The sequence below is a fragment of the Sebastes umbrosus genome, chromosome 18 (assembly GCF_015220745.1).
Source record: "Sebastes umbrosus isolate fSebUmb1 chromosome 18, fSebUmb1.pri, whole genome shotgun sequence".
Classification (NCBI taxonomy): domain Eukaryota; kingdom Metazoa; phylum Chordata; class Actinopteri; order Perciformes; family Sebastidae; genus Sebastes; species Sebastes umbrosus.
The window spans coordinates 11,871,103-11,898,928 of record NC_051286.1 but is presented as its reverse complement, the minus strand read 5'-3'; the positions used below and the strand labels follow the sequence as shown (position 1 = coordinate 11,898,928).

General features: G+C 38.2%; 2 protein-coding genes, 1 long non-coding RNA gene and 1 other non-coding gene across 4 annotated transcripts in view; 3 read left to right on the top strand and 1 right to left on the bottom strand.

The window, feature by feature from the left end:
- mthfd1l (methylenetetrahydrofolate dehydrogenase (NADP+ dependent) 1 like) overlaps nucleotides 1-6,057 on the top strand; it is a 36,925-nt gene extending 30,868 nt beyond the window's left edge. Inside the window, exons 27-28 of the mRNA XM_037750153.1 lie at nucleotides 4,722-4,840; nucleotides 5,076-6,057. Of these exons, the coding sequence (XP_037606081.1) occupies nucleotides 4,722-4,811 (90 nt within the window). The 3' untranslated portion in view covers nucleotides 4,812-4,840; nucleotides 5,076-6,057. The remainder of the gene's footprint in view (nucleotides 1-4,721; nucleotides 4,841-5,075) is intronic.
- LOC119476714 lies at nucleotides 7-27,249 on the bottom strand. Its single transcript, XR_005204091.1, has 3 exons — nucleotides 27,213-27,249; nucleotides 18,800-18,805; nucleotides 7-124 (listed from the first exon to the last, which is right to left on the bottom strand). It is a non-coding gene; the product is annotated as an uncharacterized LOC119476714 (long non-coding RNA).
- On the top strand, nucleotides 11,089-11,162 carry trnai-aau. The gene has a single exon. It is a non-coding gene; the product is annotated as a tRNA-Ile (tRNA).
- The window catches only part of akap12b (A kinase (PRKA) anchor protein 12b), a 48,561-nt gene continuing 35,092 nt past the window's right edge, over nucleotides 14,358-27,826 (top strand). Inside the window, exon 1 of the mRNA XM_037750151.1 lies at nucleotides 14,358-14,766. Within this exon, the coding sequence (XP_037606079.1) occupies nucleotides 14,641-14,766 (126 nt within the window). The 5' untranslated portion in view covers nucleotides 14,358-14,640. The remainder of the gene's footprint in view (nucleotides 14,767-27,826) is intronic.

Here is a 27,826-nt window from a genome sequence, read left to right as displayed (position 1 = left end):
CCCTATTAGTGGGTGAACAATCCAACGCTTGGTGAATTCTGCTTTACAATGATAGGAAGAGCCGACATCGAAGGATCAAAAAGCGGCATCGCTATGAACGCTTGGCCGCCACAAGCCAGTTATCCTTGTGGTAACTTTTCTGACACCTCCTGCTTAAAACCCAAAAAGTCAGAAGGGTCGTGAAGCCCCGCTTTCACGGTCTGTATTCATACTGAATATCAAGATCAAGCGAGCTTTTTCCCTTCTGCTCCATGGGAGGTTTCTAGGGAGGACAGAAACCTTTGTCTTCTCCGTTGACTTCTGAACGCCTTCAGTGGATGTTGCCAAGCTGTAACTCTGAACCAGAATGGCCAATAGAGACGTGTCTTACATCTTTCAGCGTAGGTCCCACCCACAAGATTCAGCGCAGCAGCAAACAAAAATGTTTGAGTCACATTAATACATTGCAATAAAACATTTTTGATTGCAGTGTGGAAGTTTTGCTCTCGAACCTATTTTGTTTGTTTGCATAATAAGGAAACCAAAAGTAACTCCATACTACGTGCTCTCTACTATCACATGAACTTGAAACAGAAATGTTTTCATAGATTTGATTAAAAGTTTCAAGTGTACTTGTTCCTTTTTATCATGGGAAACATTGCTGTTTCGTAACATATGTATGTTGAAATGAAATCTGGCAAAACATTGACAATTTCTCAGAAAGATTTCACCAGCAAAACTCCTGAGGCGGTGAGGGGCGTGAGTGTGAGAGGAGGGGGAGGGGGGTTAAGGGTCTCGACAGGGTGAAGAATCAGGAAGGGGCTGATGTCATTCTCCAGATATGTGAGGGAGGGGTCGCCAGCAGAACAATAGATCTCTTTAGAGTTCATATCCCGTTAGAGCTGCCTCCGCTGCACCATTAAACTGTTCAGATTTATAGAAACCCCTCTCCATCCATGGCTGGATATTCCACATGGTCACAACTGGTTAATGTTCCAACAAGTTGCAGATTGGTTAAAGGACTGTGATTACATCTATAATGGAAAGCACACACATCATGAAAGTTAATTTATGTTGGCTGACTTTGGTCATGTTAATGCCCCAAAGACCAACCACAAACTCAGTGAACCCAGGCATGTTTTTATCTTTGAAACTGACCTTCAACTGTAGTTTTACTTCATGCAGAGATAAACAAGTTACAGTGCCGACATTTGAAGCTCTGTCCCTGTGCATCAATGTTTGTCCAATGTGTTAGTGCTGAGCATTTTTAACCTGAGTACTAAAAGGGCTCGCAGAGTAATTGTCTGATGTTTACGACTTGTCCCTGAGAAGTTCAAGTGCTCCCTTGGGGAGGCAATTCACTCTCACAGGTGAGAGTTCAAACTAGACCCATGAACTCTTTGACTCATTAATGTAACACCACCTTTCTCCACTGGGTCATTTTATCTATTCATTTCTCACAATTGTCTCACGGCCAAGAATGCTGCTTCATTAGATGAACGAACATCCCAACATAAGAAGCATCCTTAGCTTTTTATGAAGCATTTACTCTCACACGTACCTCCCTCTAATGGTCCATTAATCTTAAATGGCACACATCCATAATCTCCTCAATCCTCTTCTGTAGCGACCGTGCTGTCGTTGACCGAGACTCTCCTCCAGAATCAGTGGGGGGTAGACATCCAGCTACATTGTCTCCTCCAGGGTTTCCCCTGACAAAGACACATTGTGTTTGGGCATAATAGAGGGACTTATTTGGCTGAGTGGAGTTTCCAACTTTAGCCACGGAGTGTTGTGTGTTTTTGCGAGTGCCAACTTGTTCTCAGGCTGGCGAGCTGGAGGACCAGCAGAACAGCGCATCCTTTGTTTCTTTCAAAACCGTGACAGTTAAGTCTTCACATTTTAGCGTGTTTGGATATTTAAATGTACAGCCTGATACGTTATACCAAAAAGCTGAGAGAATTGTGAGAATCAAATTACTTTAAAGCCGTTTTATTTCATTTCATATCTTCCTGTTATCTGAGAGTTATACATCAATTTCACTGAGTGGAAGTGAAACAGTGTTGGTAGCTGTAGATTGTGCTTCAACTGTGAGTCACCTAACATCGTCTATGGGGAAAATTAATTTTTAATTCTGAACCATGGGCGCCTGAAATAGCTTCTCCCACTCAGCAATTCAGTTAGCAGTTAGTGACATCATGCAGTAGTGTTTGTGATGTCACAACTAAAAGGAGGAATTAAGTGATCTCTCTGCCTTAATTGTTCTTAATGCATCCATTAGAATAAAAGGTGATTCATCGGTATTGAATTCCTTTAGATCTGCTCATAGTGTGAGTCATCTGTGGTTAAAGCCCTATTGATGGACGCGGTCAGCACAGTGTTGTGTAACAGCAGTCACTGTTGACATCAGACCAACGAGAGTGAGCATCCGCTCCGTCGGATTATGTAAGCATGCACTCCTCATTTTGTCCCTTCGTTTACATGCAGAGCTGTGTTTCCTCAGACAGGAAATTGGCAGGTCACTTCCTCCAGTCTCATTTCCACTAATGGGCCCATAAAAGTGGCCCTGGGTCAGAAGGAAGGAGGCACGCAAAGAATGTCGCTCCCTGTCTAATGAGCGAGATAATTTACTTTTCAGCTCGGATGGGACGATGTGGCGGAGTTTTGGGAGAGGAGAGTGTTTCCCCTGGATCAGTTGTACTGTGCTAACAAATCCTTTTTTTTATCTGCCATACAACAAACACTGACGAGTGTACAGTTGTAAATTTATTGACTTGAAATGTTAGATTCAGATTTAGTTTTGGCACCTAAACCAGATGAAATAGGCTTCAATTAACCATAGCACATGCTGTTGATATCTGGTCTTGTTGACTGTACGTGTGAGCATCCATTCACATGCTCTCTCCTGTTTACGTCACAAATTTCATTAGGAAGAATTTCCTCTGTCGGTTGCTTGTTTTTCTTTTCTCTTCTTATTGAATCTTACTCCGTACAAATCCACATCCCTGATAGAAGTTGGCTGTCAGCTGGTCATAGTGGCAGCGTTCTTACATGCATGATCACATGAAAAATGTTTCTGTTTGTATATCCACCAATTTGGGAAATACTTTTGGATATAATTCTCATTATTATGAGTTTCCACTGGGGCTTCAAATTTCCAACGATGAAAACAAGATAATTGACATAAAACAATTGCCGCATTTCGTTTCGCAATGATGCTCTTGTTTTGTCTTTTGTTATAAATCCAGCGCACACCTTTCCTTTAGTGGTGCGCTTTTGCTTTTGCTTTCCAGCACACAGTTGATCACTCTATTAATTTTTTTTACAATCCTCAGAAGCCAAATTTCCTATAATTTACCTTTTTTGTTTTTTCAGTATTTCAGATATAAAATGCAGCTTCTTTTAGCTGCTTATCGGGCAAATCAAAACTCAATGTGATTCTTAGAAATCTGTCAGAATGGTAGTCCGTAACACCATTATGGTTTTGTATATAGCGTTTTAACTTTGTCTCGTGTCTGTATGGTAGGCTTTTGTTATCTATATTTTGACGACAGTGAGCACAAAGCCTCCATTGTCTGTAGCCAAATTCATCACTGCTAAAGTGTAGGTTGTCAACACACTGATCATCCGTCTGCCCAGAGCTAAATGAGTCTAGATTATAGTTATTGAACCTGTAGGGGTTCATCTTATTCTGTCTCATTTAGTTTGATACCAAGCCTTAGTGGATCGTCTTTTAGTGTATAACAGCTGTGTTGTTGCAACGGCTTTAATATGAGGTTTTAGTTATTATCTAGATTGTAATCTTTCTTTCTTATTTGGTTCTGATGTCACTGACATTTTTATGAGACTCCTGTTTTAAGACGGACCGAAAATATGAACCAGCTGTTACTATAACATTCATTTAACAATGCTTCGTTTCATTTCACTTATGAGTTTAATAATACATTTGTGTATTGATTTATTTCAGATGTATTTATTATGTATACATTTATTGTGCAGCATGTTTCAGTGTAGCCACATTGTCTCACACACTGCTTGTATATTTATTTACAGCATTTCGATCTGCACATCTTCATTGTTTTGCTGTTAAACGTTTCAGCGTTTAGACTGAAATGCTATAAATGTTGTTTATTCAGAATCAGAAATACTGAATATTGATCCCCAGGGGGGAAATTGGGACGCTGCAGTTGCTCTTATATAAAAGCTTAAGGAAATATAAGAAAAATAGAAATAAAGGAGTATGTAACATGTAAATTATGTACATAAAGCTAGAATATATAACACAATATATGTAGATAAATATGAATAAATAATACAAATAAGAAATTAGATGTATAAGATGTATTAAGTGTGTTAAATTCAACATATAAAATAATGTGGTGAACACATATCCGTCATGGTGTACTCCCAGTAGACTGTAGCCCAATGAAATGGGAGAAAAACGACACAAGAAGGATCTGAAAAACGGCATAATCATTTTAAAAGGATGAGTAGGATTTTTGTCCTGGTGTCTTATGATATATTTGAACTGAAAAAGAAAACATTTTAAATCATAAAACATTTGGTTAGGGGATCTTCTTAGTCCTCAAAATGACCTCCAGTGGGTCATTTTTAACATCCTGAAACAAAAGCTACATGAAACAGTTTGACGAGGAAAAGGATTACAACTTGATTTTGATTATCGTGAGTCATTTTTCTAACTCTGCCTGCCAGCTAAATTCTTCCCCTCTCTGCTCCCTCAGATGAGCACCATGCCCGGCCTGCCAACCCGACCCTGCTTCTACGACATTGACCTTGACCCGGTCACAGAGGAGATCACCGGGCTCTTCTGAGCACGCTGCAATGAAAGATATTCTCTCAGGTATCCTCTCGTACACATCAACATAAAATATCTCATAAAATGTACCACTCCAGCCAACTGAGGAGCATCCATTGTGTCATTATAAATATTTTACAAGCAGCCATTGTCTCTATAACTGGACTTTATATCCTCCCTGGAGTTTTTAGTTTACTACCTCGTTCACTCAGCTCCAGTCTGTGAGGCTACTCTCACTTACACACACTTAAAATCATCATCCTGTTTTTTTTTTTCCCAGGCTCCCTGCTCTGTTCTCAGGATCCTCAGCTCCACGCATGCACCATCAAAGCTGCATCTTTGACAGGAAATGCTTTTCTTACTTCCCAGCAGCCCACACTCTCGCCACAAATCATAGTAACATCCTCTGGAAAAGAAAAGAAAAAGATCACTGGAGCATTAGCTTAATTCTGTATTTGCATATCTGTGCCAAAGATGACCTTCTACAGCCATATATATATCGTAAATGCTGTATGTTTTTGCTTTTGGCCTCTCGGTACGATGTTTTCTATGAGTATGGAAGAGTCAGTTTACGTCTTAAAATCATGTTGTTGTTTTTTCATCACCTTCTAATTTCCTTTTTTTGTGAAACAAATCACTCAAATGTCTTAAACGATGCTGCATGTTCTGTACATGTCTTAAGCTGTTTAATTGAAATAGGCAGAGCTTGTGTATTTATTAACTGAACTGCTGTGGTACGCACAAAAAGCCATATGGTGTTTACTTAACCATTATCGTCCTAACCTGCAGGATGCTGCTGAGTAAAAATCACTACAAGTTACACAAGATTCAAGTTCAAAGACACTTTTCAGATATTGTTCAAGTATTACACTTTATGTGTTGAGAAAGCTGGAAATTGTTTTAGCGGAGGTGATGCATCTCATCATCGGTTATAAACAATAGCCTTTATGCTGTGTGAAAATAGCTATTTTCTCTATGCTTTATTTCATAAATGTTCACTTTTTTTGTTATGTTAATGGAGGTGGTCTTAATTTCAGTCCTCCACTGGTGAACCTGTTTACATTTCATGCTCAGGTTGTGGTTTGCATCCAGACAGCTGTTACATTTTTATTTTATTAAGTGTAAACTAAATAATGTGTAACTAATACCAATTTTCTCTGAAAACAAATTTAGTATTCTCATTAATAACAGGATGTTAATCATTTTGGTTCTCCAGCATCAAATGTGTGTGCCTTCAAATAAACCTTATATTTACTCTAAAATTGTGTGTTGTGTTTTCACGCCCAGCAGTTGACTTGTGACTCGACCCATCTGTTGTTTGGACACATGCGCTCTCTTCCTGTCATCCCGTGGTTCTCCACGGAGACGATTCAAACACAAACCTATTTTTATTACAAAAAAAAGAAAGCTTCCTCTTTCTCTATCACTCCACTCACATATTAAAACTTCTGTTTTTCTACCCGAGTGCAGCTTTACTCCGACAGGGGTGTTGGAAGAGTGCCCAAAAAAAAAACAGTCGGGCACCCCAGGGTGCAGCATCTGTCATTATGAGGTGTTTGGGTTTACAACATAGATCCAACATACATGTGTGTGCCTGTCATAGCTGGCATTCCACACCTGTTAAGTCTGTTATTCTGTGTGTTCACCAGGCAGGATCTGGCACTTTAACTACAGTCCAGGCTGCAGGAATGCTCTCATTTATACAGTAGTGCTCCAACGGCATATTGTGTGTGTGTGTGTGTGTGTGTGTGTGAGAGACTGAACCCTCTTGTTTTGTAGCTGATGACAGATTTGAAGACGTGGTGTTGATGAGGAGGGGCCTTCGTCATTGCTTTGTAATGTACTGGAAAATCCCCGTTTTGTCATGTTGGAGTTGTTTACGTTGAGCTTCTGTCTTCATCTGCTGGAGCCACCAGATGTTTCAGCTCTCATCTTTTAGCACTCATATTTAATAGACTGGCTAATTTCAGTACCAAGGACAGGTCCCTTTGAACATCTGTGTGAGTGGAACTTCTCAAAGAGTTGCTGGAAAACGGCTCAGCCCTAGGCCTCCGACCTCCAGGCGTCCCAAAGTCTCAGATTTACTGTGTGACAGTTGACTTTCATTAATTTGATTACTTGTAAATGTGCACCACTAGAGTACAATATCAAGTGGGTCTAGTATTCCAGTATAGGATAACTGGTTGGTCTCTGGGTCTTTGTGCAAAACATAATGAACTAACATCTGTGTGCTGTGTGTACTGTACTCGATGGGAACTTGGAGGCAACAGGGGCCTCCAAACTGGCCATGGGTGACCAGGTGACACTTTCATAAATCATTCTCATAAATAGTGAGAATAATTTGCATTTGTTGACGAACATGACATTTTTGTTAAAGCTAGGTTTCTCTGAGTTTTTTTTCACTTCACACATTCCTGCCTAGTTAAGTTAACTATTTGTTCAGACAATTGTTAAGCTACATGCTATCGTCCAATTCTAAGGTATTTAATATCAATTTTGGAGAAAAATAAGTTTATTGCTCAGCTTTTCAGAACAACAGGTTTAGTCTAGGGCTGCACAATTAATTGACTTTTAATCGAACTATCAATATGGTCTACTTTTTCACAAGTACAATTTTCTAATCACAGGAGATGCATAATATGTTAAAGGTGAAATCTGTGTCAAAATACCATTTTTAAATTGAATATTGTGGTGCTGCAGAGATGTCCTGGCCTACACATCATATTCTACAGGCTTAAGAAAACATCTTCCCTGCAAATATCATGCCTTAATCATTTTAGTATTGATTTTAATTATGTTTTTCAATGAAAATGAGAATGATGTAAAAAATTATCACTCCCTTTAATATCACAAATATCTGTCAAAATAATTGCAATTTGGTATTTTTTCAAAATCGTTAAGCCCTGGTTTAGTCTTTACGTTGCAGTTTTTGAGTAAAATTATTATTATGCAAAAATAGCTGTCCTTTTTTACCCATCTTGTTTTGGAGCAAACCCGTTAATTTGCAAGTATGAATGTGTCACCCCCCCTGCTGTGTCTGGCGAGCCCTCGCTCTGTGCCCACGCCAGACATCAACCTTCAGGGTTGCATTCTTCAACTCACCCCGTCTCCGTCTGAAAAACATGACACTTCCCACCATTTCACCGTTACATTTAAAAACAAAATATGCATCTGTATCTGAGTACTTGCAGATGTAGTGATATCTCTTGTGGCGTAAAGTTAGAAATTCCTACAGTTTTACCATCAGCGTAAGTGTCATATACTGTATATCTGTGGTTTCAGTGGTTGTTCCTTCTCAAATCTCTCTCCATCATCTCCTCACATTTAGACAGAACGATCATTTTACTACTAAATACTCTGGTTTTCATTTTAATGTGGTCAGCAGAAAACAATAGGCTGATTGTATTTTGGACAAAGTCCTAGAGTGGATTTCTCTCAGAGGACAGCAAGTGTGGAAAAGAAAGTATTTGTTTGTGAATGTTACTCCTCCTGTAAATGTGTGTGTGTGTGAGCATGCTGTGTGCCTTTTAATGTGCCCTTTGCATTACTGTTTTATTGAGTGGAGACGTATCCAGTAAGGCTTTCACTTTAATGAGAACCTCCTCCCCCCATCTTACTCCACTCCTCCATCCCCCCTCCTCTTTCATATGACATCAGCACTGCTGCTGATGAGTTTGCCATGCTGAAGGTCATTGACTTACACATCCATCTGCATACACTGTACATCTCTAATGAGGTTATCTGTCTTGGTTTCCTGTCTTGCAAAGACATATGCTTGGAATGATTCTGTAATTTTACAACAAGAGCCGCCGCCTGTATTCTTACATGAGATCATTTCATGCCACAAAGGTGATGAGAGATGTGTATTGATGAGGATATGTAGATTCAGTAGTAAGCACACGTTCTGCTTCACGTTCAGTTTGAACACATGCAGCTCTGGGAGCAGAGCAGTTTAACCACAGTGCTCTACTCTGCAGCCTCAGTTGAAACAGTTGGGGTTGTACAGAATACAGTATCACTTCTGTCTACTGTATTTCCCAAGTAATATTGTATTACATCTTTAAGATTTCTATTGTTATTGTATCACGTTAATTGAGATTATTTGATCATTCTTAATTTATTTTAACACCAAAATATCTACCGCTGCTATATATATATATATACTGGAAAAACAAAGTTTGGAAACTTGTGTTTGGTGGATTATTTCTCTGTTGTTACAATGCTAATTGGCATTGTATTTTACATCGTTGGAAAGCCTGTTTATTGACCTTCGCAATGATGTCCCACTTGTAAGGATCATGCATTTGTGGGATGAGCAGCACAGCTGATTATGTGGGTAGCGCCCAAGAAATATTTGCCAAAATGCTCCGTCAATGGTAAACAGTGAATTCTCCTGTTGGTGTTGACTCTTGTTTTGAGTTGTTTGGTGGATTGGATGATTGAACTCTCTATCAGTAACAAGGAACAAACAAGACATATTGGCTATTTTACACTTTATTCATTTAATACACCATCAGGAGCCTCAATAGCGGTGGAAGATCCATACGCAACCACAACAGCCTGGCACCTCCTCCTCATGCTGGTCACCAACCTGGTCACACGTTGCTGTGGGATGGCGTTCCATTCCTCAACCAGGATTCGTTGCAGGTCAGCCAGCGAGGCTGTGTTGGTCACTCTAACACGTACAGCACGCCCAACCTGATCCCACATGTTGAATTGGGTTGAGGTGTGGACTCTTGGCAGGCCGTTCCATTCTCTCTACTCCCACATTGTGGAGGTAGTCTGTGATAACCCTGGCTCTGTGGGGGGGGGGCGTTGTCATCTTGGAGGATGAAGTTAGGTGCCAGATTGTGGAGATATGGGATCGCCACTGGCTGCAGAATCTCATCCCGATATCTCCCTGCATTGAGATGGCCTTCAATGATGACAAGCCTTGTTTTGCCAGTGAGGGAGATGCCGCCCCACACCATGACACAGCCCCCACCAAAAGCTGTTACTCCATCGGTGCTACAGTCAGCATAGCGTTCTCCGCGTCGTCTCCATACTTTGACCCTGCCGTCCAACTTTCGCAGACAGAACCTGGACTCATCACTGAACATGACATTCCCCCACATGTTCAGGTTCCATTGTCTGTGTTGTCGACACCAGTGCAAACGGGCCTGACGGTGAAGGGTAGTCATTGCAGGCTTCCTGGTAGCCTTATGAGAATACACTGTTTAGAGCATTTTGGCAAATTTTTCTTGGGCGCTACCCACATAATCAGCTGTGCTGCTCATCCCACAAATGCATGATCATTACAAGTTGGACATCATTGCGAAGGTAAATAAACAGGCTTTCCAATGATGTAAAATACAATGCCAATTATCATTGTAACAACAGAGAAATAATCCACCAAACACAAGTTTCCGAACTTTGTTTTTCCAGTTTATATATATATATATATATATATAATATATTATATATATATTATATATATATATATTATATATATATATTATATATATAATATATTATATATATAATATATATAATATATATATATAATATATATATATATAATATATATATATATACATATATTATATATATATTATATATATAATATATTATATATATAATATATATAATATATATAATATATATATATATAATATATATATATATATATATGTATTATATATATATTATATATATATAGGTCTATATTGCTTTGACTCTTTTTCTCATTCTATTCTTCTTCCCGTCAAAATCAGTCGCCTACATTACCCACAATGCACCCCAACCTGCGACCGTTAAGATTCTTGTGTTACCTAGCAGCAGCTAGTAGCCTCGAGCCGTTAGCGGTTAACTTCTAGCAGAGATGAAGAACTGGACTAAAGAGGTCTGGTGGTAAGTTCACTGTTTTCTAGTTTGTTTTTTCATTTTCAAACTTGTATTCTTCAGACCTAGATAACATTACAATTTATTAGATTTTGTATAACGTTAGCTGCTTCTGGAGCCACTAAAAGCTTTAACGTTTTCCACATATATATAGTAGCACTCCCTAACACCTAGCTGGCTAAACACACTTTGATGTGTAAAAGGTGACACTGCCTGTTCCGGGTTTTACCTGGTAAAAACATGACATTTGAGAATATGTTTTTATTCAAGACAAGTCAAGTGAAGTCTTTAGGGAATTAAGTCTCAAGTAGCCTAGTAAACTGTCTCCAAGTCATTTTACCAGGTCAAAACATGACTCCAAGTTGAGTGAGTTAAAGCTGGAGTGATGAATACTACACTATGTTGTTCTTCATGGCCGGTTAGCTCAGTTGGTTAGAGCGTGGTGCTAATAACGCCAAGGTCGCGGGTTCGATACCCGTACTGGCCATGACAGTTTTGGGGTGGACGGGTGCAAGTGTGGCTCTTGGGTTGAGTGAGTTAAAGCTGTACTGATTAATACTACACTATGTTGCAAGTGTGGCTCTTGGGGTGCAAGTGTGGCTCTTGGTGCCTGCCCTTGAGTCAGGCACCAAACCCCCAACTGCTTGGGCGCCTGTCACAGGCCCCCTCGACATCTCTTCATTAATGCATGTATATACTGTAGGTCCTGTTTGTGCATGCATGTATTTCAAGTGTTTTGTGTGTAATGTGTAAAAAAAATTCACCTCAGAGGATCAATTAAATAGATAGATAGATAGATAGATAGATAGATAGATAGATAGTAACTTTATTGATCCCGAGGAAAATTCAAGTTTCCAGCATCACAGTTCCATAGTGCAAAACATGTTAGTAACATGTTAGTAAAAAGGCAGTAACAAGTTAGTAGTGCAAAGTACAAAGTACAAAAAAATATACCAGATATAAAAATACAAGGAAATGAAGAAAACTTTTAAAACTGAATATAGTGCAGGGTAACAGCTGTGATACATGACTATAAAAAAAGTGAGTAAAGTGCAAAAAGTGATATAGTGATTTCATATTTCATCAGTGCGTTAATTCAAAGTGTTTGTTTGTGTTTGTGTTTTGGTATTTGTGTAGCTGCAGGGACCCTCAGTCAGTCTAGGCCTGTGTGGACTTGGCTTTGAGCACTCGGGTTGTAATTTGGGCGTTTTTTAAAATTCCAAACAAAGTGGTACATGGCTCAACGTGCAATTAACATTTAAACCTGAACATCATGAGCAACACACACACACAAGAATAATGTAAATACTGTATGTCTTTATGTGTGTGTGTGTGTGTCAGAGAGAGATTAGATTAGAGATTCAAAACTATATTTTAATTTAATTTTTGAGCGTATAATTAATTTACCAGGCTGATTAAAGCAACTTGTAATAAATTCAAAAAAATCAAAAAATAGATAAATTAAGAAGTCCCAGGATTATGTTTGTTTTATTGTTTTTTATTTGAACCATAAGAAGGATGTGGTCCATATCTCTCCGTGATACAAACCTGTCTTCACTACCACCAAAATGCTAAACATGCAAACCTGAGTGTATTTGCATGACAAAGCAGATGTTAGTTGACCTTGTTAACCACAGGAGAAAGATGGGGGGACAAAGAGAGGATGGTAGAAGTGATGGAAAATTTTCATTTCATTTTCATTCATTCAAATTTTCATTGTGTTAATGTCGTGTATGTCTATTTCTGTGCAGGTACATATAGAGCAAAACATACCGGAGTCAATTCTTTGTATGTGTACACACTGACCTGATTCTGATTCTGAAATAGATATAAAAGTAGCTTTACCGTATTTGAAAAGCACTGAATTATGATAATAATAATAATACATTTTATTTAACAGCACATTTCTTGTCACTCAAGGTCACCTTACATCACACAAGATTAGCAACAAAACATTCAATAAGCAACAAAGCACCAGCAATAAAAGATCAATGAAATCAACAATAAGACACCATTTATGATTTATAAATCTTGTTTAGTCTTGTACTTTACTCTTGTTTTTTTTTTTATCTGTATAAGTTAGTCTTTACTTTGTTATGAAATAATAAAAAAAGTGTTTTTATTTCTTTTTTGTTTTTGTTTTATATTACTCATTTTACCTGTATGCAAATGATGACTCCACGCATTCACTATGTGACTCTAACAATGTATTTCAAGGTTGTTGTAACATGTTATAGCTTATTGTGTGTTTTTCTCAAAAAACATTTATTCTGCTAAGAATACATATACATGTGATGATGTATAAAGTTCTCTATAATCCCATTTTAAATGAAGTAAAGTAAAAGTATAATGTGTCATACAATGGAAAGTGTGCTTGAATTTGCACCACTGTGGACTTTTACCTGTCACTTGCATAGGCCTACTCCTGCTACCAAATCCCTATACAAAATGCTTGTATTTCTCACATATTACTACAATACAATCCTTATTTCTTATGTGCAAAACTTTTTTACTCCAGTGGTCTGGTTTTAAAGTCCCTTATATCTCCCTTATATCTGCTTGTGTAGGTTTTGTTTTGATGTTTGCAGTGGATCACTCCAAAACTTGCAGGATTTCTTCCTATGTTTTAGTAATTTATAACGACTCTAATCTAATTTACCAATCCCTCAGGACAGATCTAATTTATGTTTAAGACCGATAAACGATGCTTCGAGCTATAAAGCTTTTATGCCATTTATAAATCGTCCTGCTCTTCTCTCACACTGTTAAGAATTTCCCAGTAAAATAACAGTAAAGAACTGGCAGCAGGGTTGCCTTTATGTTATTGTAAAATTAACATTATTATACTGTCGCTGAAATTTACAGCTTTGTACTGTTAATGCAAAATACAGTTTGAACTGTTTTGTTTTTATTAATTTCACAGTATTTTACAGTTAATTTACTGTTTAAAAATACATTATATAGCTGTTTTCCACCTTTCTTTTACATTATCTTACCGATTTGTGTGTCAATCCTTATTTCTTATGTGCAAAACTTTTTTACTCCAGTGGTCTGGTTTTAAAGTCCCTTATATCTCCCTTATATCTGCTTGTGTAGGTTTTGTTTTGATGTTTGCATGGGATCACTCCAAAACTTGCAGGATTTCTTCCTATGTTTTAGTAATTTATTTTTTATCAATCCCTCAGGATAGATCTAATTTATGTTTAAGATCGATAAACGATGCTTCGAGCTACAGGATTTTTATTTCATCCCATACTCTGCTGATGTGTACCAGTCAGTATTCCCAACACTATTTCCTTCACATAAAATAACACTGACGTAAAATAACAATGACTCCAGAGTTTGTTAAACCATTAATGAACAATATATATATTTTTTTATTTTTTTTATTATTTTTGAGAGCATAGTAGGAATACAAACAAACAAGAAAACAAAACAAAACAGTACATCCTGGGTAATAACAATAACCACAGTCATAATTAAGTTAAATACAAAGCAGTTTTTCTTTAAAAAGCACAAAAGTGTATATAAACAGTTAAAAAAGGAATATGCACAGTAAGGTGCTTTACATTGGACTCAACACACTAGTCCTCACCCTGACAGGGTCCCAGATCGTATCGAGCTATAAAGCTTTTCATATCATTTACAAACCATCCTCCTCTTCTCTCACTCTTGACTCTCTCTGTCCTCCATCAGCACCGTCTGTGATGCTGCAAGGCGTGCTGCAGCGCACTGGAGCCCCATGTGATACTGACGGGAGGTGGAGGAGGAGGAGGAGGTGGGGGTGTCCTCAAAGAGTTCGCTGGTCCTCTTACTTCACATCACTCCAGATCCAGGCTATCTCGGGGCGGAGCTGCACTGTAGAGAGATCATCGTCATTTTGGACGCTTTGGATACTTAACAGTCGTGCCATCTTGGAGGTGTTTTTGTTTTGAGATTGAAGTCCACCTTTGTGATTGTTCGCCATGGGAGCAGAGAGCTCAGTGCAGCGGGACCCGAAGAGCCAGGAGGAGGATGCCTCAGCTTCAGCTTCAGCCTCTGCGGAGGTGAACAACGTGCTCCAGGAGGAAAGCAGCGTCCTCGACAGCAAGGTAGGTACCGCACGACACTGTCACTGTTTACCAGACCCCCATGCACAGTGCTCGTCACATCCTCCTTGGAACCGAGGAAAAAAAAGTGTCTTCCAATTTCATTTTTTTTTGTGATTTCCTTAATATTTAGGGTTTAAAGAAAATCTGACAATTTAGACTTTTTTCAATTTTATTTTTATTTTTAATTTTACAGCATGTAAGCTCTGTAGTGGACCATTTTAATGTTAAAAGATACAAAAAATGAACAGATTATGGGTGATATTAAACTAAATTAAAAAATATATCATTCTGGATTCATGGTAACACAAACTATAAATGATATTCACAGTAAATGGGTAATTCCATGAAATGTAACACCCATAATGCATACATATCGCTATGTTTCACTGACATGTATATCAGTGATCATTGAGGTTCGAAGATTTTCCCAAGTAGAAATACAATTTGCCTCAAGAATGCAATATAGTATAGTATGGTAAACAGGAGACCATAACACTGGAATTGTCCCAATGATGCCCAGGATGTTCCTCTTTAAAATACACCAGGGGTTGATAGAGTAGCTCAAAAGAGTAAAAGGGGATGCATGTGGACAAAATGTCAATGGGCTGGGTCTTAGGAGGATATATGTTCTTTTATTCTGCTTCCTTTGGTCTGCTGTAAGGCTGCTAAGTTTACCTGTATGTTTGCAAACATACCTGTCGTCATCCATCCCTCCTCCTCCTCCTTCACTTGGTGCGCATCAGTAACGTGGTGCAGCAGCACAGCCTCCATGTGCACCCGATGCTGTTTTTTTGCTGAGTAATGGGTCGAGTTGTCTGCAGTCCCGCAGTAATAAAACAAAAGCAGCTCAGCCAGATTTACATCCAGATCTCAGGGTGTTATTCAGCAGACAGTCAACAACCACAATTACATTTTTCCTTTTGACAGTTTTGGGGGCTTTTGAAGGAAGCACATGAGAACAGTTTAGACTTATTGAATTAGACTGCAATGCATTGAACACTTAATTCAATAGCAGGTTCACATGTGATTCCACTCCTTTTATTGTTTTTGTTTCCAAAAGAGTTAAGGTTTTGACAATCGTATAATAATACATTTCAAAGCAATCTAAAAGGGTCTGTTTTTATTTGCATATATCTAAAGTATAAAACAAGGTAGAAATCACAGCAACATTTTGACAGATAAAACACACAGAAAATCATAAAGTTATGACACATGTGCAGAGCCAGAAAAGTACCTTTCTTTGAAGAATAAACATAGAAAATAAAAATGGAAAATATAATGAAATCCTTGAAATATTTGATAATAAACAGAAATAAACTATATATAGGATATCATATCCAATCAAATATCTATAGGCTATAATTTAAAACCTCAGACAGAATACATTTACATCAAAACAAATCTTATCACAGCATCCACTTACTTGGTTTTCCAGAGCTTTCAGCTATATAATATAGCAACTTCATCATTATTAGGATTTTTATTTCATCACATACACTGCTGATGTGTACCAGTCAGTATTCCCAACACTATTTCCTTCACATAAAATAACACTGACATAAAATAACAATGACTCCAGAGTTTGATAAACCATTAATGAATAATATATATATATTTCTTTAAATGTTTATTATTTTTGAGAGCATAGTAGGAATACAAACAAAGAAGAAAACAAAACACAAACTGAAACAGCACATTCTAGGTAATAACAATAACCACAGTCATAATTAAGTTAAATACAAAACAGTTTTTCTTTAAAAAGCACAAAAGTGTATGTACACAGTTAAAAAAGGAATATACACAGCAAGGTGCTTTACGTTGGACTCAACACACTAGTCCTCACCCTGACAGGGTGCCAGATCGTATCGAACACACCTCCTCTATCGTCATTATAAAATCTCAGTTTCTCCAGATGTAATGTGTTTGCCATTTCTCTCAACCACAAATCATACGTGGGCACAGAGTCCATTTTCCTTAGAAGATTAACTTTTTTGCAATCACCATTCCAAACAAAAATAACCATTTTTTTATTGGCAAAAGATAAGGAGCTTTTCACTCCAAGGATGGCGGATCTGGTTCTCAACGTTTCCCAAAAGACTCCAAGAAACAATGAAAAATGGTGTTCCTATATGTGTGAAGTTTACTGCATGACCAGAAAGAACGTGTTAAATTACCGATCATAGACTTACATTGATTACATTCAGCTCGTCCGCCCACGCCTGTTGAAGTCCTCTGTGTTTAACAGAGCTCTGTTATGTAGGATCTGATAAAGAAAAGGGAGACCGCCCCGCGAGTAACAAGATCAAATTTATTTACTGCCTCATGCTCGATCAAGATTTCAAAGTTAGGCATATGCTTCCTAACATAATCATGAATCTGTAAATATCTGAAAAAACTTGATGCAGGGATATTGTATTTATACTGTATTGTAACTGTGCAAATGAGGCAAGAATAATAAATCTTAAAGAATACAATGTCAGCATATTTGGAGGGTAGACCCAGTGGGGGTTGCAGTGACCTTTTCAATCTACAGTATATATGTGTGTGTGTTGACACAATGAAGTGTCAGTCAGCTGACAGCCTGTTTACAGTCCCAGTAGCAGAACAGGAGGACACTGTGAGCAGCACTGACACTTTAATGATACAGAATAGCAGATTATAAACTTGTTTTATGCTCAATTTAAAGAATATAACAACTAAAATCTTACTTTTAAGAGTTAACGTGCCTTTTTCATTTCCTTGGCTGAGCAGTATGTTGTGGTCCAGCTCCAGCTGCCATCATCTGAACGATCTTGCCGACTCTGCACTGTTACCTCGGTGTAAATTTGCTCAGCGTTGTGTGAATGAATATTTGGAAAGAGCCTACTAATGACTAAGCGTGTTTCGCCACCTGCTCTATTCACGCCTCGTATAACCTATTGGATTTATTGACTTTTTTACGGGCTGGAGGTCAACAGGTCAGAATTTGTGGCTCGTCTCTCTTTTTTAAAGGTCAGCAGAAAGGTCAAACGACACTGAGGCAGACATTAAGTGGAACAGAAAGCTCAGAGGGCTTCAATATTCAAATCATTTGTTCATCCTTGTTTTTTCTTAACGTGTGAGTTGTTTGCTCTTGTTTTTACACGCTGGCGTGTTTGTGCAGTTGTTTTCCAGTGAACTGACTTCATCTTTGTGGCGCTTGGATGTTTAGTTAAGCTTTGAGCTGTTATCGTAGGGATCATCGCAGCGGCAGTGTTTGCTCTCGTATTTTACCAGTGACACTGGAATGTATGATATGAAATGTTTCAAAGCTGCTAGTCCGACCTGAGTATGTCTATTGTGCTTTGTGATTCCAGCTGTGAGACGGTGGAAGATACAGTTTGTGTGCTTAGACACATTTTCTTTCCATGTAGTAGGTTGTTAGTCAATGACTGTGCTGTCCTTGACTGTTGACAGCTTTATGTTGGGAACCACTGGACCTTTTTTTGTGATCAAATTTGATTGGTTTTAAAGATATGCACTGGAAATTATTAACAACAAAAACAAAAGAAACAATTTATATAATTCAAAACAAAACATAGATTGAAAAAAGCAATACAAAATTATTATTATTATTATTAATAATAATAATAATAATATAATAATAATAATAATAATGTAATAAAATACAAAATAAAATAATAATAAATAAATCAAATACAAATGATAAAATTATTAAAACAACTACTAATATAATAATAATACCACTGGACGTAAGTACCTAACTGTATATGAAGTAGTTAGAAATTGCTCCACCTCCACGAGCTACATCAGTAAAATGTTACTCACACATTAACGCATCAGCATTAACAATCTAATATTTCATATATAATAACATATCACTCACAGGGTGCATTTTTCTGCAGAACCAGTACTTTTGATACTTCATCTCTTACTGATAAAGCTTCTGTACTTTTACTGAGGTAAGATTTTAGATGAAGAGGAGGACCATGACCTTGGTTGTAGCACTAAGCATTTTATCCCTGCATTATCTCAGAGAGAGGGAGGAGTAGACGGAAAACTGCAGATTTAACTGTGCCATGTTTTCTCTGTAAGTGATACGCATTTATTCACGATGAAAACAGAGATATTGAAACCATCATTAGATTAAATGGTAAAAGTAGACATTAAAGTTGTGTGAAATGGATAGACAAAGGATTTATGAAGTGTGATGATGGTGTGTTTTGGATGGTGATAGTGTGCGCTTGGTTGAAGCGGATGCAGCCTGCCTGCTTGATACACAGTCATAAATATCCTCCTCACTCCACAGAGGAATTTTAGCAATGTCTATCTCGCCACTGACCCGCCTTCCTCATACCTCTCGGTCTCTGTCAACCTCACAAGTATTATCAAAATAATCACATTAAGATTATAATACAAGCGGGTCTTTACATAGATGACAGAAACCTGAGTCACTTTCCTGAAGGCTGTGACCTACAGTACACAAAACATTGTATTAATGCTACAAAAGCTGTTATTTCAGCTCATCTACATATTTGAGAATGTTTTCAAGACATTTTGCTTTCATCCCCAAAATGTTGCCTTTTCCCACAACCTTTAGTTATTATGTACTGCATTAATACGAAACAAGGAGATAAATCATGCAATAATATGTTTATGCCAATTTGGCCTTAATCAACTCATGTAATTTGGTTAAGATTCTTAAATTAGATTGTATGTAAACAGACGTTATACATGCTGCCATGACGTCTTTCAATCTGTGTCTTTCTGTCCGTCTGTACTATATTTTAATTTCCCAAACAGACATCCAATGTCAAAAATTACTATCTGAGATCTCTTCTCTCTCTTAGAAACCCCCTTTCAGACATGACATGTGTAACATCACAAGTTGTACTGTAGGTCTCTGTTGATCACAGGGCTGTTATAGATAGAGTTGCCAAGCTTGCAGAAATTGCCATCTGTTACATGATGGTTTAAGTGGGACAATACTTACTTCTTGCAAAAGTATCAGGCTGGAATTATAGTTCTGCGATCCAGCAAAGATGCACATAAACATCTCTGCAAATCTATGCAGAGAAGGATGCTATGGAAATGAGGAGCACTTCCACCAATTCTTAATACGCTGAAATGTCCTGCCTTTGCTTGCAGTATATTTGATTTTAGGTTTCACTGATGCCTCTTGTTGACACCTCTGTGTTCTCTTTTGCACCTGCTAATTTCACCCGACTCTGATGTCACGGTGTACTAGGACACTGTCTGGAGTACACCTGTACATCACACTGCAGCAAGGAAAGAAGCTGATAAACTGGAGATGGCAAAAACAAGATTTTCTGCAGGTGTTAAGTTGCTCTTTCAGCCACGTAGAAAATCTTATGGTAACGTTACTACAGTGACTTTTGCAGAAAAAAATTACTCATTGTAATTTTTAAACATGACCAACATGTAGAATTGCTATAATTGTCAGAAAGGATTCCACCGTAAATGTCTCTCATGCCCACCCGATCTCACGGGAAGGCGTATAAATAGCACGACAATACAAGTACATTCCGCATGTCATGAGGATGCATTTTAGGCTTTTCGCGTGTCATTTTTATGCCTCGTAACAAAAATTGGGTAACTTCCGCAGTAAGGTTGAGGCAAAAAAAATACTTAGTTCGGTTTAGGAAAAACATCATGGTTGGTTTCAAACACCGGTCTCCTTATAAGTGGTCTTTCTCACTTTTTATTCTACATCACTAGCTCTGAGTGTTGCATATTCATGCATTTATTTTGCAGTAGGTACAGACTACATGCCGTACAAATGACACGCCAAAAGCAAGAACGCTAAATGTCTTGCACATTATCGCAACATTCATACGCCTTTTCGTGTGAACAGGCTACTCTTGTCTCTCTGCCTCTTAACCTTAATTTGTTAATCCACTTCCCTTCCTTGCACCCCAGCTAGACAGAAGCTTCCTGTGTTACTGTTATGAAACTACAGTAAATGTCAGTGTTTTCACTCACATCCACACCGATTCACAAGTGTACAATAGCAAACGCACCACAAATAGCCACCTGACTCCAATGATCCAACATCATGTTACGTAATGTAATGTGTGCTAATTAAGGCTGGTGCGTTCCTGTATAATGAGCCGCAGCTGATCAGACGCTGCTGTGGCTCTGATTATCCTGTTTAGCAGAGAGAGAGAGAGGGAGAGGGAGAGAGAGGGTGGAGGAAGGGGTCAAACAGAGAATCCATTGAGGATGGGCCGGGACGGGGACAAGCCGGGGGCCCCCGTGTGCACCGGCCCAAAACAAGAGGAAGGAACCAACAGGGGAGGAGAGGGGGTGGAGCAGCGTTTTGGGTGGGCAGGAGAAGAGGGGACGGGCGTGGAGAGTTTGAGAAAAAGAGAGAGTTAGAGGGGGACCCGCCAGGGTGACATAAAGGCAGATGAATCAGACGATTGTTCCCTCAGTCCTCCCTCCTGCCTGATTTTAAAAGGACACTGACAGAGGTTGAGTGAAAATGGGCTCAGGTAAAAAATAATATAAAAGAGGTGGAGTTATGGGAACTCCCAAAATCCGATCAAAATTAACATAAAAATCTATCTGTTTTCCACTCTGCAGTTAAAGCTAATTGCTGTGTTTACTTTCAATCAGTTATTTCCAATCAAAACCTCCTACATATACTCTATATCAAGCACGGAACTGCAGCAGCACCTGTGTAAGCATGACGAATATGATAAAATATTGTACATAAAGACAAAAACAAAACCTCAAAGATTGTTTATTGACATGCCCTGAGATGTGTTGCGTTGTATGAGAGATTCCTAAAATGCAATAAAACTAAATGTTTGGTTTTTGTTTAAGTGTTGGCAAAGAATCCACAAATGATGAACAGGCCCAAATTTAAACTGCTTACAGTTTATAGAAGCAGATGTAAACTCACAAATGCTTTCTGGGAAATCATAATACTAACATAGTCTATACCTTTTGTAGACTGAACGTCATCTGTACGTCATAATAATATAAAATACAGAATATTAGAAAATGATTTACCATTATTTAACAGCCAAGGGATAATTTATTGCTCCAGAGGTTTATCTTGAGTTCAGCGACTTTCTGCCAGAAAGGTCAAAGCAATTCAGTTAATCGAGTTAGAGAAGAAAGTTAAATGACTTTGAGATTATTCGAAAGTTGTTACAAGTGAAGTGAAATCTATGTAAGAGGACAAAATATACTCCTCTTACCAAAAGAAATCAAGTGCGCTTTACACATGCTCAGACATGAAAAAATTTAAGCATGAAGGAGTTTTCAATTGGTCAAATGTCAGTGTGCATACTGTTAGACTTAGAGCGGTTTTGTTTATAAAAAGCAATGATACATTTTTCTCTGATTGAAATTGACTGTCTAAACTTGAATTCTTATAGTCATTGACTGTAAAAGCTTTGCTCATTGTGATAAATTATACATCTGAAGTCATAATATTTGTAAAAATGTTCCAAAGCATCAAACTGACTGCTGAACTAAATATGGCCAACTCGAATAGTATAAAGTTTGGGGAAAAAAAGTGTGTAACATACAGTACATCCACTGTAACCACCGCTCTGTAAACCGTAGTAAACAACAGGCATAATGAACTCTCCATGCTGATTATTTTGTCTTTTTTCTCCTCCTTGTCAAAGAGAAACAGGAAGTAGCTCTCTGCTAATTAATCTGTCCCTCAGCCAGCTTCCTGTCTTCCATCTCTCAGATTCACTGCCAGTAAAAAACAGACGTGTGTTTGAGGATGTGAAAAACTGGAGCTCTTTTGTTCCTCTCCCCCTCTCTGCCTCTACAAATTAGACTTCACTCCAATAGTTTGATCTAATGATGAGTTCACAGGACAATATAAAATACGAAAATGGCATCAACAACATAAGGACACAAAAGATGATATTTCTTTTTGGCTACACGGCTTGTTTTCGTTTTTACAGTGTCTCTACAGTGTTCCTAGTCATTTCTTCCAGCTCAGTTATCCATTAAATTGTTTAAACTGTAGTCACTTTTGTCATCTTTACGCAAAATGCATGTCATTTAACTAACTCATTAGTATGTTGACCTTTTGCTTAAAAACATCTGGTTGTTGTTGTTAGTTTGTACAAATGCACTAGAACAAATTCTGTTTAAATCTCATTAGTTTCAACTTTCACAAAAATGGAGAATATTGTTTATTTTTCCCATAACTCTGCAGTATATATATGTATGCATTGATACTATAAATTACCATATTACAGCCTAATTCATGTGATTTAGGGCTTTGGGTCATGGTAGCAACATAAATCTGAGGGGTCGTGAGATGATTTACAGGACAGAAAAGCTGAAAAAGACATGTTTCTCTGACATAAGACTCTTGGTTTCATGTTGTTAAAAAAAGACACCGAAAGAAAGAGAGACTTTCAGAGGCGCCAGAGAGATGAAAGACACGGAGACGGTTTCAGATATTGACGTGCTTCTCGCTCACATTGAGGCTTTGCTCCGAATTGCATCAACACAAATTGGAAAATGGCCTTTTATTCAATTTAGACATTACAAATTAGATTCACTTTTGCAGTGCACAAACACGAATGATCATCCAGTTACCAGTGCCTCTCCTCAGTATTGATGGTGGAGGTGTGAGGAGGGGATTTCCATTGTCCTGTAGTAATGATGTGCTATTGAATATGTGAGGTCTGGCCAGCAGGGCTCTGCCTGTTCGCTGCCCCACAGGGACTCTTACAGCTGCTCTGTCCCAATCAATCATTATGATTGGAAAACTCTGCCACATCAGCGTCTTTATTATGCTGCCTTTCTTTATTGCTTCAGCAGTTTGGGAGTTTTTGTGTCCTTGTGCAGCAGCAAATGAGACTGGGAGGCCCTCAGATTCAAGTATTCAACAAGGATATGTCTCCTTGCATGATTAGATGTGATCATGAACACAATCTTATCACAGTGTAATTACTCTGGTCGTCTCTCACAGAGACTGCTGCTGAATATCTTAGATATGAGCTACTCCTATCCGTCCCATCCTCTGTGCATGAAACAGTGGATTATTGGCTGATTTTAGGAGTTTCAGATATTTACTCCCTTGTCTATGTGGAACTGATGAGGCATGAAGACTCTTTTGCATGTTAGAATTAAAAAAGATGTCTCCCTCTGTTTAAGTCTGCGGCTCCTCCACTGTGACACCGTTCTCAAAATAACCTTTCCAACCTCCATTACATCACGAGCCTCTGTGGACTCGCTCATCCATCTTACCTCTACTTTATATTTTGCCCTCTTCTATTTTAGCTCCATGATTCATCATTTTATCTGTCCATGCACCTGTTAGCTCGTTGCTCTGCACTGTGGAAATGCACCAGGTTTATCCATTTTGTTTGACATCACTTCTTGCATCTGCTGAAACAAAATAGCTCTTTCATGGTCCCAAGTTGCTCAAGTAAGCCAGATATAACCTTTTTGTGTATTACAGTGTAGTTGTCCAACAAGCTTTCATACCTAAATGACAAAATAGGTAATTTGCCTTCCAAATTGACCTCTATGAGTATTTTCTTATCTGTCATTGACATACTTTACAACCTTGAGACCTCAAAAATCATGAATCATGAATCATAAATCGGGAGAAATACGGGAGAATTGTGACCCCGGAAGGAAACCGGGAGAGGGCAATAAAAATCAGGAGGGTTGGCAAATCTGGTCATTGTCAACAGAAAGACGGCGGATGTACTACTACTTTTGTAATTCAACTTTACGAGTTCTTCTTCTGGTGTTTTTTAGCCATTATCAAACTGCTTCACATGCATAACCACCAACCTCTGGACTGGAGTATGGCTTAGCTTGATTTGCACGTACTTGGAGAAGAAGTGTTAAATTGCATTTGAATTTTACCCAGATATAAGACACTTGGTATTACAAATGCAAATGGAAAGAGAGAGATTTTACGACGTGTTACTTCCGCAGTTGAGAAAGAACAGTTGTTATTTTCAAGACCACAAGAGGTCACTTGTCAGGAAAACATAAACATTCAAACTAACAACCCATCCTGTCCTTTCTCTGTTGTCAGCTAAAGAGCCTGTAAGAGGTATGCTCATCCCCTCTTTCGTGAACTGGCTCACCTCGCTCGCTGCCTTATGTTGCTCTCTTTTCCACATCCATTTTTCATCAGCTCTGGTCCTGATGCAGCACTAACTGCTTCACAGAGCACAGTGGAAGATGTGTGACGTCATCATTTGTGTGTGCGTGCATATGTGTGTGTTTTGCACCGGTGTGTCTGCAGTGCTGGTGGGAGTCGGAGCATTTGAAGGACAAATTGTGAATCATAGCCTCAGTGCAGCTGCTCTCTTGGTTAGCATACTCATACAGGACGATGCAGCCGCTCTAATCTCTACAGCTGAGGGGCCTCAGATTTACTGTATTGACCAAACACTCGTATATCACAATCCCTGTCAAATAACAGTAAAACCTATTGACCCTGAAAAACAGACAGCGGTGGTGGAAAGTATGTACTCAAGTACAATTTTAGGTGTTTTACTTGAGTACTTCCATTTTTACTGCTTTATACATCTACTCCACCACATTATAGGAAACATGTTGTGCTTGTTACTCCACTACATTTGTCTGAGAGCTATAGTTAATGGTTACTTTGCAGATTATGATCTATGATACTGTAAATTAAACTACCCAACAGTATATGAAATAGTTGAAACTAGCTCCACTTCAGCCAGATACAACCATGAAATGCTGCTTATGTGTAAATGCATCAAAGTAATTATTAATATAATATAGAGTAATATAACACTGACAGGGGCCATTCTGCTGCATAATATGGGAACTTTTACTTTTGATATAAGTACTGTACACTTTGCTCATAATATTTACTTTTGCTTATGTACAATTTTGTTTGGACTTATATTGGAGTATTTTTAGAGACAAATCAGCCTTTATGGACCTGATTTTATTCACATGATTAAGCAATTTAAGGTTTGTGGCTTTAACTCAAGGTGGGAGGTATTCAAAAATACAAAACATGTCACTTCCTCAAACAACAAAACAGATCACAGCTGTAAATGGAAGAGTCGTGACTAACCTCACGAAGTAAAACCACATACCTTAGTGTGTATATACTGTTGCATTTGGACTCTGTAAGTCGTGTCTTATGATGCCCAGTCAGTGCTGTCTCAGGATAATTAGGAACTTACAGCACAGTGAATCAGGTGGTCACTGCTTACTCATTTGAGCGAATGGAAGTGTTGTTTTGAACTGCAATGAGTCAAAAAGACACCATGTCTTAGCATGTGCTTGTTTGTGATTAAGCCATTCCCATTTTTATGCTTCCGCGCCGGCGATAGCTGTGGCCGGAGGCATTATGTTTTCGGGTTGTCTGTCCGTTCGTCCCATTCTCGTGAACGTTATATCATAGGAACGCCTCGAGTGTATTTCTTCAAAGTTGGCACAAACATCCACCGGGACTCAAGGATGAACTGTTGAGAATTTGGGGGTCAAAGGTCACTGTGTTTTCACAAAACACGTTTTTGTCCATAACTGAAGAATTTATGTGCTAATTATGAAAATTTCACACAAATGTCTAATAGAATAAAATGATGAAGTGATGATATTTTGGACAGACGTGGATGTAAACTACAACATAACTGGTTGGCGGAGGCATACAACCGTGAGGCGGTAATTCTAGTTTAGACTAGATAATCGCATTAGCGGACTAAAGCCCGTACTGTTCCTGTTCCGTTAAGCAAACCAATGAAAGTAATGAGACGAAGGGAACAACACATAAGAGTTGGTTGTTTTTTGGCAAGAAAACAGACTTCTTTTTAAAGCTGATTTCTTTCACATGTCTATTTTAACTTTGTTAAAATAAAATTGCACCCAGTAACTTGTGAGAAAATCTTGATAGAAGATGTTGTGCCTCTGGCGACTTACCACTTGATAAGGAGTTGGTGCAGACTAAAACAGAGCCTTACTTACAGTCATCAATTCACAACTCCAAATGATTGTTAATGTGGCTCTCTGCTTGCTGGATGTGTAAATTGTAGGGCTGTCAAAGTTAACGCATTTTATAACATTTGTTTTAACGGCACTAACTTCTTTAGTGGGGGCAGCGACTTATATGGAACCTGCCTTGGTGGAGGTCTGCGCTCTCCAAGTGCACTTCTAGTTTATGTTTGTCAAAGTCAGTATACATGTTTTTATTATTAATTAATATACCCCACAGTATAGTAAAGTATCATAAAACACAGCTGTTGAGAAATGTTGATCAGCTTGTCAAGTTGCACCTGTTCAGTTTCTTTGTATTCTCACACAAGTTTTGAGCCAAAAATACGACCAAAAACAATCAGCTTTATGTTTTTGAATGTTGAATTTTAACAGTGTACACATTTTTGTGAATAGTTTGCTTGTTTCTGGTTAGGCCAGTGTTTGTAGTGTGTTTTTTAATCTAATAAGTGTGTTTCTGTGACGCACACGTCTGTTTTCTATCCAGTAATTACATTAATCCTATAAAATAAAAGCAACCCTGAAACACTATTTCATAGTATAACAATGTGATTTTGTCTGCATATAAACAGAACATGATCATGTTGCAACATAATAAGACTTCATTGTCTGTGCTAATAAATAATAGATTAAGATCATGTGTCCAAATCCATTCATGATCAAGTTCTCTTCTACTCTTCACTGTGTTTATTGTAATTTGAACTTCAATTCATGAACCTATTCTCACCACATACACCAACTGTCCACAACCTGACTTTGGAAACTGTTCTTTAAACTATTTGGATAGCTCCAAGTTTAAGTGACGTATTTGACCCCGAATGTTGTTTCTGTGCCAAAACTTAGAACATATAGACATTATTAGGGCAATAATCTAAAAGTAATTTGAGGCCTAAAGCCAGAAAAAACAGTCTGGTTTAAATGTGTCACTAATTAAAGCCATGTTTAAAGCGTTTCTATGCGTTCCAGACGCCCTCTCTCACTAGTCATCTTCTTTTCTCACATATGACTCCGGAGCTCAGATGCTTATCGGGGCTCAGAGATATTTAGAGATTCATGACAGGAGGGTCAGCAAAAGGGG